The sequence below is a fragment of the Salvelinus namaycush genome, chromosome 28, assembly GCF_016432855.1.
Source record: "Salvelinus namaycush isolate Seneca chromosome 28, SaNama_1.0, whole genome shotgun sequence".
Classification (NCBI taxonomy): domain Eukaryota; kingdom Metazoa; phylum Chordata; class Actinopteri; order Salmoniformes; family Salmonidae; genus Salvelinus; species Salvelinus namaycush.
In genome coordinates, this window is record NC_052334.1 from 1040135 (window position 1) to 1056428 (window position 16294).

A 16294-nucleotide genomic window follows, 5' to 3' on the forward strand; every position below is an offset into this window, starting at 1 on the left:
CATAATAACACTAGCATGCTGTCTAACACCTAGCCATAAGATCACTAGCATGCTGTCTAACACCTAGCCATAATAACACTAGCATGCTGTCTAACACCTAGCCATAATAACACTAGCATGCTGTCTATCACCTAGCCATAATAACACTAGCATGCTGTCTAACACCTAGCCATGCGAACACTAGCATGCTGTCTAACACCTAGCCATAATAACACTAGCATGCTGTCTAACACCTAGCCATACGAACACTAGCATGCTGTCTAACACCTAGCCATACGAACACTAGCATGCTGTCTAACACCTAGCCATACGAACACTAGCATGCTGTCTAACACCTAGCCATACGAACACTAGCATGCTGTCTAAAACCTAGCCATGCGAACAATAGCATGCTGTCTAACACCTAGCCATACGAACACTAGCATGCTGTCTAAAACCTAGCCATGCGAACACTAGCATGCTGTCTAACACCTAGCCATACGAACACTAGCATGCTGTCTAAAACCTAGCCATGCGAACACTAGCATGCTGTCTAACACCTAGCCATACGAACACTAGCATGCTGTCTAAAACCTAGCCATACGAACACTAGCATGCTGTCTAACACCTAGCCATACGAACACTAGCATGCTGTCTAAAACCTAGCCATGCGAACACTAGCATGCTGTCTAACACCTAGCCATACGAACACTAGCATGCTGTCTAAAACCTAGCCATGCGAACACTAGCATGCTGTCTAACACCTAGCCATACGAACACTAGCATGCTGTCTAAAACCTAGCCATACGAACACTAGCATGCTGTCTAACACCTAGCCATACGAACACTAGCATGCTGTCTAAAACCTAGCCATGCGAACACTAGCATGCTGTCTAACACCTAGCCATACGAACACTAGCATGCTGTCTAAAACCTAGCCATGCGAACACTAGCATGCTGTCTAACACCTAGCCATACGAACACTAGCATGCTGTCTAAAACCTAGCCATGCGAACACTAGCATGCTGTCTAACACCTAGCCATACGAACACTAGCATGCTGTCTAAAACCTAGCCATACGAACACTAGCATGCTGTCTAACACCTAGCCATACGAACACTAGCATGCTGTCTAAAACCTAGCCATGCGAACACTAGCATGCTGTCTAACACCTAGCCATACGAACACTAGCATGCTGTCTAAAACCTAGCCATGCGAACACTAGCATGCTGTCTAACACCTAGCCATACGAACACTAGCATGCTGTCTAAAACCTAGCCATACGAACACTAGCATGCTGTCTAACACCTAGCCATACGAACACTAGCATGCTGTCTAACACCTAGCCATACGAACACTAGCATGCTGTCTAACACCTAGCCATGCGAACACTAGCATGCTGTCTAACACCTAGCCATACGAACACTAGCATGCTGTCTAACACCTAGCCATACGAACACTAGCATGCTGTCTAAAACCTAGCCATACGAACACTAGCATGCTGTCTAACACCTAGCCATACGAACACTAGCATGCTGTCTAAAACCTAGCCATGCGAACACTAGCATGCTGTCTAACACCTAGCCATACGAACACTAGCATGCTGTCTAACACCTAGCCATACGAACACTAGCATGCTGTCTAACACCTAGCCATACGAACACTAGCATGCTGTCTAACACCTAGCCATACGAACACTAGCATGCTGTCTAAAACCTAGCCATGCGAACACTAGCATGCTGTCTAACACCTAGCCATACGAACACTAGCATGCTGTCTAAAACCTAGCCATACGAACACTAGCATGCTGTCTAACACCTAGCCATACGAACACTAGCATGCTGTCTAAAACCTAGCCATGCGAACACTAGCATGCTGTCTAACACCTAGCCATACGAACACTAGCATGCTGTCTAAAACCTAGCCATACGAACACTAGCATGCTGTCTAACACCTAGCCATACGAACACTAGCATGCTGTCTAACACCTAGCCATACGAACACTAGCATGCTGTCTAAAACCTAGCCATACGAACACTAGCATGCTGTCTAAAACCTAGCCATACGAACACTAGCATGCTAAGCCACACTGGAAGCAGTTACATCCAAGCAATAAAACCCGAAAGGCATGTTGGGAACCCCAACTCACTGCAACACATATCACCAAATTGAACAGCGGCCAACACGCTGCCACTTCGCGCCACATCGCTAGGGGAGTGAGCACACACACTATCCGATCATACATCAGGGAGATCGTACGAAGAAGAAGAAAAAAAAAATGTGAAAATGTATGCACTCACTACTTTATTTCGCTTTGGATAGCCTCCACAATCCAATGAGAAGGACATTGCTTAGAAAGCGCTCTACCCACGAGCTCGATTAGTAAAACAGTCAAACAGACCTACTTGTTCATATCCATATACAGTCGTGGCCAAAAGTTTTGAGAATGACACACATATTAATTTTCACAAAGTCTGCTGCTTCAGTGTCTTTAGATATTTTTGTCAGATGTTACTATGGAATACTGAAGTATAAATACAAGCATTTCATAAGTGTCAAAGGCTTTTATTGACAATTACATGAAGTTGAAGCAAAGAGTCAATATTTGCAGTGTTGACCCTTAATTTTCAAGGGTTTTTTCGCAATCCGCCCTGGCATACTGTCAATTAACTTCTGGGCCACATCCTGACTGATGGCAGCCCATTCTTGTATAATCAATGCTTGGAGTTTGTCAAAATTTGTGTGTTTTTGTTTGTCCACCCGCCTCTTGAGGATTGACCACAAGTTCTCAATGGGATTAAGGTCTGGGGAGTTTCCTGGCCATGGACCCAAAATATCGATGTTTTGTTCCCCGAGCCACTTAGTTATCACTTTTGCCTTATGGCAAGGTGCTCCATCATGCTGGAAAAGGCATTGTTCATCACCAAACTGTTCCTGGATGGTTGGGAGAAGTTGCTCTCGGAGGATGTGTTGGTACCATTCTTTATTCATGGCTGTGTTCTTAGGCAAAATTGTGAGTGAGCCCACTCCCTTGGCTGAGAAGCAACCCCACACATGAATGGTCTCAGGATGCTTTTTACTGTTGGCATGACACAGGACTGATGGTAGCGCTCACCTTGTCTTCTCCGGACAAGCTTTTTTCCGGATTCCCCAAACAATCGGAAAGGGGATTCATCAGAGAAAATGACTTTACCCCAGTCATCAGCAGTCAAGTACCTGTACCTTTAGCAGAATATCAGTCTGTCCCTGATGTTTTTCCTGTAGAGAAGTGGCTTCTTTGCTGCCGTTCTTGACACCAGGCCATCCTCCAAAAGTCTTCGCCTCACTGTGCGTGCAGATGCACTCACACCTGCCTGCTGCCATTCCTGAGCAAGCTCTGTACTGGTGGTGCCCCGATCCCGCAGCTGAATCAACTTTAGGAGACAGTCCTGGCGCTTGCTGGACTTTCTTGGGCGCCCTGAAGCCATCTTCACAACAATTGAACCGCTCTCCTTGAAATTCTTGATGGTCCGATAAATGGTTGATTTAGGTGCAATCTTACTGGCAGCAATATCCTTACCTGTGAAGCCCTTTTTGTGCAAAGCAATTATGACGGCACGTGTTTCCTTGCAGGTAACCATGGTTGACAGAGGAAGAACAATGATTCCAAGCACCAGCCTCCTTTGGAAGCTTCCAGTCTGTTATTCAAACTCAATCAGCATGACAGAGTGATCTCCAGCCTTGTCCTCGTCAACAATCACACCTGTGTTAACGAGGGAATCACTGACATGATGTCAGCTTCTCCTTTTGTGGCAGGGCTGAAATGCAGTGGAAATGTTTTTGGGGGATTCAGTTAATTTGCATGGCAAAGAGGGACTTTGCAATTAATTGCAATTCATCGGATCACTCTTCATAACATTCTGGAGTATATGCAAATTGCCATCATACAAACTGAGGCAGCAGACTTTGTGAAAATTTATATGTGTGTCATTCTCAAAACTTTTGGCCACGACTGTACAGTGCATTCTGAAATTATTCAGACCCCTTGACTTTTTTCCACATTTTCTTATGTTACAGCCTTATTCTAAAATAGATGAAATTGTTTTTTCCCCTCATCTACACACGCTACCCCATAATGACAAAGCGAAAACAGTTTAGACATTTTTGCAAATGTATTAAAAGTAAAAAACAGAAATACCTTATTTACATACAGTACCAGTCAAAAATTTGGACACACCTATTCATTCAATTTTCTTTATTTGTTACTATTTTCTACATTGTAGAATAATAGTGAAGACATCAAAACTATGAAATAACACATATGGAATCATCTAGTAAAAAAAAGTTAAATAGTAAAAAAACAAAAAAGTTAAAAAGTAGAAAATCATCTAGTAAAAAAAGTTTGAAACAAATCTAAAATATATTTTATATTTTACATTCTTCAAAGTATACACCCTTTGCCTTGATGAACGTGATCTGTAAGATAGTTCCATTATGTTTATAAAACATTATATTTATATTATATTTGTTGACATTCCTCCTTTCTCTTTATAATGGACCTTCATCCAGCTCCTGTGAACAGTGTGGATGTGAGTAAATCCCTCCATTTTAAAACAATGTATTTTATCTTTATTCAACTAGGCAAGTCAGTTAAGAACAAATTCTTATTTTCAATGACGACCTACCGGGGAACAGTGGGTTAACTACCTTGTTCAGCGGCAGAATGACAGATTTTGTACCTTGTCAGCTCGGGGATTCGATCTTGCAACCTTTCGGTTACTAGTCCAACGCTCTAACCACTAGGCTACGCTGCCACCCGCACACGCACACACACACACACACACCAGCTTCCAATTACAGTAAATCCCAGAGAGTTTTGTTGCAGACAGTGTCGGAGAACAGAGGTTGTTTTGGGGTGTTTATTCAGCTAATTAGAATATGGTTAAGTCCCAAATGGCAAACTGTTCCATAGTGTGTTGCCTGCCTGTATTATACTGTACACACACAGGGGCCAATGATGGTGCCTGGAACTGTATTTAGACCCATTAAAACAACATGCTGTTTCCTGTTTAGTAGAATTTGATTACAATTTATAAACTGGGTGATTCAAGCCCTGAATGCCGATTGGCTGAATGCCGTAGTATATCAGACTGTATAGCATGGGTATGCTATTCGCTGATATATAAAACATTTAGTTTTACTACTAATTACATTGGTAAACAGTTTATAATAGCAATAAGGCACCTCAGGGGTTTGTGCTACATTACAATATACCACGGCTAAGGGCTGTGTCCAGGCACTCCACGTTGCGTCGTGCATAATAACAGCCCTTAGCCGTGGTATATTGGCCATATACCCCCCCCCCCCCCGGGCCTTATTGCTTAATTATACACTGTCTTTAAAGGCCTTATCAATAGCCTAGTGAATTTAATCTTGTTTATTGACTACGTTTGGCATGCCCATGTCCAGACTGTAATTTACAGTAGGCCTAGCCCCTATATCAGTGAGAATGCTATAGCCAATGTTTAACAACATATTTCTATACTGAAGCAAGGCAATTAGAACAATGTGGGCTATTTAACGAACTAGGCTATAACGGACTAACATTCGAATTGGAGTTGATGACCGTAAAATACACAACTTGAAGAAAGCACATATTTAGCCATTGAGCACGTTCTGATTGGTCAGTGAGGGGCCAAGCCTCGACATTCATCAAATATCCAGGCCCCTTTCACACCACCACTGCCAGGAACTGCACCCATAATTACGGTTGTGAAAATAGCAACAATATTTCTGACACACCCCCCGAACCTATAGCGCTACTGCCAGCGGTTACATTTACCGCTGTATTAAGTTAGTTCAACTAGAACCGCGGTTCACAGACATACCTCCTTAGCTCAGCTTCTGTTCGGAGGAGGAGGAGGAGGAGGAGGAGGAGGAGGAGGAGGGCTCAACAATGCTTTTGAGGGATGCGGTCATGTGTGACCACCACAGACAAAACACAAGCATATGCGCGCGCGCACACACACACACACACACACACACACACACACACACACACACACACACACACGCCAGCTTTCAATTACAGTAAATCCCAGAGAGTTTTGTTGCAGACAGTGTCGGAGAACAGAGGTTGTTTTGGGGTGTTTATTCAGCTAATAAGAATATGGTCCCAAATGGCACCCTGTTCCTATTCCCTATGAAGTGCACTACTTTTTAACCAGGTCCCATAGAGCTCTGTTCTGTCGTGCACTACTTTTTAACCAGGTCCCATAGAGCTCTGTTCTGTCGTGCACTACTTTTTAACCAGGTCCCATAGAGCTCTGTTCTGTCGTGCACTACTTTTTAACCAGGACCCATAGAGCTCTGTTCTGTCGTGCACTACTTTTTAACCAGGTCCCATAGAGCTCTGTTCTGTCGTGCACTACTTTTTAACCAGGTCCCATAGAGCTCTGTTCTGTCGTGCACTACTTTTTAACCAGGACCCATAGAGCTCTGTTCTGTCGTGCACTACTTTTTAACCAGGTCCCATAGAGCTCTGTTCTGTCGTGCACTACTTTTTAACCAGGTCCCATAGAGCTCTGTTCTGTCGTGCACTACTTTTTAACCAGGTCCCATAGAGCTCTGTTCTGTCGTGCACTACTTTTTAACCAGGACCCATAGAGCTCTGTTCTGTCGTGCACTACTTTTTAACCAGGTCCCATAGAGCTCTGTTCTGTCGTGCACTACTTTTTAACCAGGTCCCATAGAGCTCTGTTCTGTCGTGCACTACTTTTTAACCAGGTCCCATAGAGCTCTGTTCTGTCGTGCACTACTTTTTAACCAGGTCCCATAGAGCTCTGTTCTGTCGTGCACTACTTTTTAACCAGGTCCCATAGAGCTCTGTTCTGTCGTGCACTACTTTTTAACCAGGTCCCATAGAGCTCTGTTCTGTCGTGCACTACTTTTTAACCAGGTCCCATAGAGCTCTGTTCTGTCGTGCACTACTTTTTAACCAGGTCCCATAGAGCTCTGTTCTGTCGTGCACTACTTTTTAACCAGGTCCCATAGAGCTCTGTTCCGTCGTGCACTACTTTTTAACCAGGTCCCATAGAGCTCTGTTCCGTCGTGCACTACTTTTTAACCAGGTCCCATAGAGCTCTGTTCCGTCGTGCACTACTTTTTAACCAGGTCCCATAGAGCTCTGTTCTGTCGTGCACTACTTTTTAACCAGGTCCCATAGAGCTCTGTTCTGTCGTGCACTACTTTTTAACCAGGTCCCATAGAGCTCTGTTCCGTCGTGCACTACTTTTTAACCAGGTCCCATAGAGCTCTGTTCCGTCGTGCACTACTTTTTAACCAGGTCCCATAGAGCTCTGTTCTGTCGTGCACTACTTTTTAACCAGGTCCCATAGAGCTCTGTTCTGTCGTGCACTACTTTTTAACCAGGTCCCATAGAGCTCTGTTCTGTCGTGCACTACTTTTTAACCAGGTCCCATAGAGCTCTGTTCTGTTGTGCACTACTTTTTAACCAGGTCCCATAGAGCTCTGTTCTGTCGTGCACTACTTTTTAACCAGGTCCCATAGAGCTCTGTTCTGTCGTGCACTACTTTTTAACCAGGACCCATAGAGCTCTGTTCTGTCGTGCACTACTTTTTAACCAGGTCCCATAGAGCTCTGTTCTGTCGTGCACTACTTTTTAACCAGGTCCCATAGAGCTCTGTTCTGTCGTGCACTACTTTTTAACCAGGACCCATAGAGCTCTGTTCTGTCGTGCACTACTTTTTAACCAGGTCCCATAGAGCTCTGTTCTGTCGTGCACTACTTTTTAACCAGGTCCCATAGAGCTCTGTTCTGTCGTGCACTACTTTTTAACCAGGTCCCATAGAGCTCTGTTCTGTCGTGCACTACTTTTTAACCAGGTCCCATAGAGCTCTGTTCTGTCGTGCACTACTTTTTAACCAGGTCCCATAGAGCTCTGTTCTGTCGTGCACTACTTTTTAACCAGGTCCCATAGAGCTCTGTTCTGTCGTGCACTACTTTTTAACCAGGTCCCATAGAGCTCTGTTCTGTCGTGCACTACTTTTTAACCAGGTCCCATAGAGCTCTGTTCTGTCGTGCACTACTTTTTAACCAGGTCCCATAGAGCTCTGTTCTGTCGTGCACTACTTTTTAACCAGGACCCATAGAGCTCTGTTCTGTCGTGCACTACTTTTTAACCAGGTCCCATAGAGCTCTGTTCTGTCGTGCACTACTTTTTAACCAGGACCCATAGAGCTCTGTTCTGTCGTGCACTACTTTTTAACCAGGTCCCATAGAGCTCTGTTCTGTCGTGCACTACTTTTTAACCAGGTCCCATAGAGCTCTGTTCTGTCGTGCACTACTTTTTAACCAGGACCCATAGAGCTCTGTTCTGTCGTGCACTACTTTTTAACCAGGTCCCATAGAGCTCTGTTCTGTCGTGCACTACTTTTTAACCAGGTCCCATAGAGCTCTGTTCTGTCGTGCACTACTTTTTAACCAGGTCCCATAGAGCTCTGTTCTGTCGTGCACTACTTTTTAACCAGGTCCCATAGAGCTCTGTTCTGTCGTGCACTACTTTTTAACCAGGACCCATAGAGCTCTGTTCTGTCGTGCACTACTTTTTAACCAGGTCCCATAGAGCTCTGTTCTGTCGTGCACTACTTTTTAACCAGGTCCCATAGAGCTCTGTTCTGTCGTGCACTACTTTTTAACCAGGTCCCATAGAGCTCTGTTCTGTCGTGCACTACTTTTTAACCAGGTCCCATAGAGCTCTGTTCTGTCGTGCACTACTTTTTAACCAGGTCCCATAGAGCTCTGTTCTGTCGTGCACTACTTTTTAACCAGGTCCCATAGAGCTCTGTTCTGTCGTGCACTACTTTTTAACCAGGTCCCATAGAGCTCTGTTCTGTCGTGCACTACTTTTTAACCAGGACCCATAGAGCTCTGTTCTGTCGTGCACTACTTTTTAACCAGGTCCCATAGAGCTCTGTTCTGTCGTGCACTACTTTTTAACCAGGTCCCATAGAGCTCTGTTCTGTCGTGCACTACTTTTTAACCAGGTCCCATAGAGCTCTGTTCTGTCGTGCACTACTTTTTAACCAGGTCCCATAGAGCTCTGTTCTGTCGTGCACTACTTTTTAACCAGGTCCCATAGAGCTCTGTTCTGTCGTGGACTACTTTTTAACCAGGTCCCATAGAGCTCTGTTCTGTCGTGCACTACTTTTTAACCAGGTCCCATAGAGCTCTGTTCTGTCGTGCACTACTTTTTAACCAGGTCCCATAGAGCTCTGTTCTGTCGTGCACTACTTTTTAACCAGGTCCCATAGAGCTCTGTTCTGTCGTGCACTACTTTTTAACCAGGTCCCACAGAGCTCTGTTCTGTCGTGCACTACTTTTTAACCAGGTCCCATAGAGCTCTGTTCTGTCGTGCACTACTTTTTAACCAGGTCCCATAGAGCTCTGTTCTGTCGTGCACTACTTTTTAACCAGGTCCCATAGAGCTCTGTTCTGTCGTGCACTACTTTTTAACCAGGTCCCATAGAGCTCTGTTCTGTCGTGCACTACTTTTTAACCAGGACCCATAGAGCTCTGTTCTGTCGTGCACTACTTTTTAACCAGGACCCATAGAGCTCTGTTATGTCGTGGCCTCGGGTGGTCTAGTGGTCTAAGCCGATAACTCCTGTCACATATTCCACTGCAGCATAAACACCTGCTGACCAGGTGAAAGCTATGATCCCCTACTGATGTCACTTGTTAAATCCAGGGGAGGAGTCAGGTGGTTAAAGAAGGATTTTTAAACCTTGAGACAATTGAGACATGGATAGTGTCTGTGTGCCATTCAGAGGGTAAAAGGGGAAGACAAAATATTTAAGTGTCTTTTGAATGGGGTTTAATAGAAGGTGCCAGGAACCGGTTTGTGTCATGAACTGCAACGCCGCTAGGTTTTTCACACTCAACAGTTTCCTGTGTGTATCAAGAATGATCCACCACCCAAAGGACATCCAGCCAACTTGACACAACTGTGGGAAGCATTGGAGTCAAAATGGACCAGCATCCCTGTGGAACAAATTGGACACCTGCTGAGGGGAGAAACGGCTCATAATAATGTCTGGAACGGAGCTGATGGAATGGAATTAAACCAAGTTGGATGTATTTCATACCAGTCCACTACCTCCGGTCCAGCCATTACCACGAGCACGTCCTCCACAATTAAGGTGCCGCCAACCTCCTGTGTTGTAGAGTTCATACCCTGACAAATTGAGGCTGTTCTGAGGGTAAAATGGGATATTCCTAATGTTTTGTACACTCAGTGTATCTTTCCTTTCTACTTCTGTCCTATCCACCAATTAAACCCAACATATGTGAGAAGTGAGGAAAAAGAGTACAGCAGTATGTAGGGAATAGGGTGCCATGGATGTGTCCCAAAATAACACTACTGTTGACCAGGACTCGTAAGGAATGGCACTACTGTTGACCAGGACTCGTAAGGAATGGCACTTCTGTTGACCAGGACTCGTAAGGAATGGCATTACTGTTGACCAGGACTCGTAAGGAATGGCATTACTGTTGACCAGGACTCGTAAGGAATGGCACTACTGTTGACCAGGACTCGTAAGGAATGGCACTACTGTTGACCAGGACTCGTAAGGAATGGCACTACTGTTGACCAGGACTCGTAAGGAATGGCACTACTGTTGACCAGGACTCGTAAGGAATGGCACTACTGTTGACCAGGGCTCGTAAGGAATGGCACTACTGTTGACCAGTACTCGTAAGGAATGGCATTACTGTTGACCAGGACTCGTAAGGAATGGCACTACTGTTGACCAGGACTCGTAAGGAATGGCACTACTGTTGACCAGGACTCGTAAGGAATGGCACTACTGTTGACCAGGACTCGTAAGGAATGGCACTACTGTTGACCAGGACTCGTAAGGAATGGCACTACTGTTGACCAGGACTCGTAAGGAATGGCACTACTGTTGACCAGGACTCGTAAGGAATGGCACTACTGTTGACCAGGACTCGTAAGGAATGGCACTACTGTTGACCAGGACTCGTAAGGAATGGCACTACTGTTGACCAGGACTCGTAAGGAATGGCACTACTGTTGACCAGGACTCGTAAGGAATGGCACTACTGTTGACCAGGACTCGTAAGGAATGGGGTGCACCTTTTGTATAGACTCACCGCTGTGCTCAGACTCACCGCTGTGCTCAGACTCACCGCTGTGCTCAGACTCACCGCTGTGCTCGTGTTTCATTTCAGTGAAACAGAATGTGAGCTTGCGAGATGAGGCTGGTCTAATGAGGCTAGTACTACAGTCCAGTGTACTACATAGTACTACAGTCCAGTGTACTACATACTACATAGTACTACAGCCTAGTGTACTACAGTCCAGTGTACTACAGTCTAGTGTACTACAGTCCAGTGTACTACATAGTACTACAGTCCAGTGTACTACATACTACATAGTACTACAGCCTAGTGTACTACAGTCTAGTGTACTACAGTCTAGTGTACTACAGTCCAGTGTACTACATAGTACTACAGTCTAGTGTACTACAGCCTAGTGTACTACATAGTACTACAGCCTAGTATACTACAGTCCAGTGTACTACATAGTACTACAGCCTAGTGTACTACAGTCCAGTGTACTACATAGTACTACAGTCCAGTGTACTACAGTCCAGTGTACTACAGTCCAGTCAGTGTCAATAGTGACCAGGGTATTGTTGAACCCACCTTCAGCTCCAATGGACACCAGTTTGACTCCTTTACTGGTTATGTAGTGGAGAGCTTTGTTGACGTTGGAGATCTTGTGGACTCTCATCTTCCCTCTCTCTGGTTTGGCCAAGCGCTCTCCTGGACAGGAAACACAATCAGAGGTCAGGGGTTAGAGGTCACTATCGAACAGGAAACTACAGATACTAGGGCTGGGAATAGCCAGGGACCTCATGATACGATATGTATTGAATAGCCAGGGACCTCATGATACGATATGTATTGAATAGTCAGGGACCTCATGATACGATATGTATTGAATAGCCAGGGACCTCATGATACGATATGTATTGACTAGCCAGGGACCTCATGATACGATATGTATTGAATAGCCAGGGACCTCATGATACGATATGTATTGAATAGTCAGGGACCTATAGATACGATTGTCATGTTTTGTCTTTTGATTATCATGTCTTGTCCCTGTGCTTCCCTTCCATTTGTCTCCCTCTGCTGGTCTTAGTAGGTTCTTTCCCTCTCTCTTCCCCTCCCTCTCTTCCTCTCTCGCTCTCTCTCTATCGTTCCGTTCCTGCTCCCAGCTGTTCCTCATTCTCCTAACTACCTCATTTAATCTTTCACACCTGTCCCCTATTTTGCCCTCTGATTAGAGTTCCTATTTCTCCCTCTGTTTTCCGCTTCTGTCCTTGTCGGATCTTTGTTTGATGTTTGCTGTTCCGTGTCCTGGTTCCGCCCTGTCGTGTTTTTGCCTTCATCAGATGCTGCGTGTGAGCAGGCGTCCTGGTTCCGCCCTGTCGTGTTTTTGCCTTCATCAGATGCTGCGTGTGAGCAGGTGTCATCTAAGATATATCCAGGAGTACCGTTTTGTTTAAGTTTGGAATAAAGACTCTGTTTTTGTTAAGTCGCTTTTGGGTCCTCATTCATCTGCATAACAGAAAGATCCGACCAGTATGGACCCAGCGACTACGGATTCTCGCAACACTGCCATCGAGATCCAGGGAGCAATGCTCGGCAGACACGAGCAGGAATTGTCTGCTGCTCGTCATGCCGTTGAGACCCTGGCCGCTCAGGTTTCCAACCTCTCAGGACAGTTTCAGAGTCTTCGTCTCGTGCCACCTGTTACTTCCTGGTCTTCCGAGTCTTCGGAACCTAGGGTTAATAACCCACCATGTTACTCTGGGCAACCCACTGAGTGCCGCTCCTTTCTGACCCAGTGTGATATTGTGTTTTCTCTCCAGCCCAACACATACTCACGAGAGAGAGCTCGGATCGCCTACGTCATATCACTCCTTACTGGTCGGGCTCGGGAGTGGGGCACAGCTATCTGGGAGGCAAGGGCTGAGTGTACTAACGATTATCAGAGCTTTAAAGAGGAGATGATACGGGTTTTTGATCGTTCAGTTTTTGGGAAGGAGGCTTCCAGGGTCCTGGCTTCCCTATGTCAAGGTGATCGATCCATAACGGATTACTCTATAGAGTTTCGCACTCTTGCTGCATCCAGTGACTGGAACGAGCCGGCGTTGCTCGCTCGTTTTCTGGAGGGACTTCACGCTGAGGTTAAGGATGAGATTCTCTCCCGGGAGGTTCCTTCCAGCATGGACTCTTTGATTGCACTCGCCATCCGCATAGAACGACGGGTAGATCTTCGTCACCGAGCTCGTGGAAGAGAGCTCGCGTTAACGGTGTTTCCCCTCTCCGCATCTCAACCATCTTCTCCCATCAGCTCAGAGACTGAGCCCATGCAGCTGGGAGGTATTCGCATCTCGACTAAGGAGAGGGAACGGAGAATCACCAACCGCCTTTGTCTCTATTGCGGTTCTGCTGGACATTTTGTCATGTCATGTCCAGTAAAAGGCCAGAGCTCATCAGTAAGCGGAGGGCTACTGGTGAGCGCTACTACTCAGGTCTCTCCATCAAGATCCTGTACTACCTTGTCGGTCCATCTACGCTGGACCGGTTCGGCTGCTTCCTGCAGTGCCTTGATAGACTCTGGGGCTGAGGGTTGTTTTATGGACGAAGCATGGGCTCGGAAACATGACATTCCTCTCAGACAGTTAGGGAAGCCCACGCCCATGTTCGCCTTAGATGGTAGTCTTCTCCCCAGTATCAGATGTGAGACACTACCTTTAACCCTCACAGTATCTGGTAACCACAGTGAGACCATTTCCTTTTTGATTTTTCGTTCACCTTTTACACCTGTTGTTTTGGGTCATCCCTGGCTAGTATGTCATAATCCTTCTATTAATTGGTCTAGTAATTCTATCCTATCCTGGAACGTTTCTTGTCATGTGAAGTGTTTAATGTCTGCTATCCCTCCTGTGTCTTCTGTCCCCTCTACTCAGGAGGAACCTGGTGACTTGACAGGAGTGCCGGAGGAATATCATGATCTGCGCACGGTCTTCAGTCGGTCCAGAGCCAGCTCCCTTCCTCCTCACCGGTCGTATGATTGTTGTATTGATCTCCTTCCGGGGACCACTCCCCCTCGGGGTAGACTTTACTCTCTGTCGGCTCCCGAACGTAAGGCTCTCGAGGATTATCTGTCTGTTTCTCTCAACGCCGGTACCGTGGTGCCTTCTTCCTCTCCCGCCGGAGCGGGGTTTTTCTTTGTTAAGAAGAAGGACGGTACTCTGCGCCCCTGTGTGGATTATCGAGGGCTGAATGACATAACGGTTAAGAATCGTTATCCGCTTCCCCTTATGTCGTCAGCCTTCGAGATGCTGCAGGGAGCCAGGTTCTTTACTAAGTTGGACCTTCGTAACGCTTACCATCTCGTACGCATCAGAGAGGGGGACGAGTGGAAAACGGCGTTTAACACTCCGTTAGGGCATTTTGAATACCGGGTTCTGCCGTTCGGTCTCTCTAATGCTCCAGCGGTCTTTCAGGCATTAGTCAATGATGTACTGAGAGACATGCTGAACATCTTTGTTTTCGTTTACCTTGACGATATCCTGATTTTTTCACCGTCACTCGAGATTCATGTTCAGCACGTTCGACGTGTACTCCAGCGCCTTTTAGAGAATTGTCTCTACGTGAAGGCTGAGAAGTGCGCCTTTCATGTCTCCTCTGTCACTTTTCTTGGTTCTGTTATTTCCGCTGAAGGCATTCAGATGGATCCCGCTAAGGTCCAGGCTGTCAGCGATTGGCCCGTCCCTAAGTCACGTGTCGAGTTGCAGCGCTTTCTCGGTTTCGCTAATTTCTATCGGCGTTTCATTCGTAATTTCGGTCAAGTGGCTGCCCCTCTCACAGCTCTGACTTCTGTCAAGACTTGCTTTAAGTGGTCCGGTTCCGCCCAGGGAGCTTTTGATCTCCTCAAGAAGCGTTTTACATCCGCTCCTATCCTTGTTACTCCTGACGTCACTAAACAATTTATTGTCGAGGTTGACGCTTCAGAGGTGGGCGTGGGAGCCATTCTGTCCCAGCGCTTCCAGTCTGACGATAAGGTTCATCCTTGCGCTTACTTTTCTCATCGCCTGTCGCCATCGGAACGCAACTATGATGTGGGTAACCGCGAACTGCTCGCTATCCGCTTAGCCATAGGCGAATGGCGACAGTGGTTGGAGGGGGCGACCGTTCCTTTTGTCGTTTGGACTGACCATAAGAACCTTGAGTACATCCGTTCTGCCAAACGACTTAATGCACGTCAAGCTCGTTGGGCGTTGTTTTTCGCTCGTTTCGAGTTCGTGATTTCCTATCGCCCGGGGAATAAGAACACCAAGCCTGATGCCTTATCCCGTCTCTTTAGTTCTTCTGTGGTTTCTACCGACCCCGAGGGGATTCTCCCTGAAGGGCGTGTTGTCGGGTTGACTGTCTGGGGAATTGAGAGACAGGTAAAGCAAGCGCTCACTCACACTGCGTCGCCGCGCGCTTGTCCTAGTAACCTTCTGTTTGTTCCTGTCCCTACTCGTCTGGCTGTTCTTCAGTGGGCTCATTCTGCCAAGTTAGCTGGCCACCCCGGTGTTCGGGGTACGCTTGCTTCTATTCGCCAGCGGTTTTGGTGGCCTACTCAGGAGCGGGACACGCGCCGTTTCGTGGCTGCTTGTTCGGACTGCGCGCAGACTAAGTCAGGTAACTCTCCTCCTGCCGGTCGTCTCAGACCGCTTCCCATTCCTTCTCGACCATGGTCTCACATCGCCTTAGACTTTATTACCGGTCTGCCTTCGTCTGCGGGGAAGACTGTGATTCTTACGGTTATCGATAGGTTCTCTAAGGCGGCACATTTCATTCCCCTCGCTAAGCTTCCTTCCGCTAAGGAGACGGCACAAATCATCATTGAGAATGTGTTCAGAATTCATGGCCTCCCGTTAGACGCCGTTTCAGACAGAGGGCCGCAATTCACGTCACAGTTTTGGAGGGAGTTCTGTCGTTTGATCGGTGCTTCCGTCAGTCTCTCTTCCGGGTTTCATCCCCAGTCTAACGGTCAAGCAGAAAGGGCCAATCAGTCGATTGGTCGCATTTTACGCAGCCTTTCGTTTCGAAACCCTGCGTCTTGGGCAGAACAGCTCCCCTGGGCTGAGTACGCTCACAACTCGCTTCCTTCGTCTGCTACAGGGCTATCTCCGTTTCAGAGTAGTCTTGGTTACCAGCCTCC

At 46.5% G+C, this 16294-nt stretch overlaps 1 protein-coding gene across 1 annotated transcript in view; it reads right to left on the minus strand.

The window, feature by feature from the left end:
* The window catches only part of LOC120022967 (alpha-actinin-1-like), a 184388-nt gene that overhangs the window by 94139 nt on the left and 73955 nt on the right, over window positions 1–16294 (minus strand). Inside the window, exon 3 of the mRNA XM_038966927.1 lies at window positions 11710–11829. Coding sequence (XP_038822855.1) covers window positions 11710–11829 — 120 coding nt within the window. The remainder of the gene's footprint in view (window positions 1–11709; window positions 11830–16294) is intronic.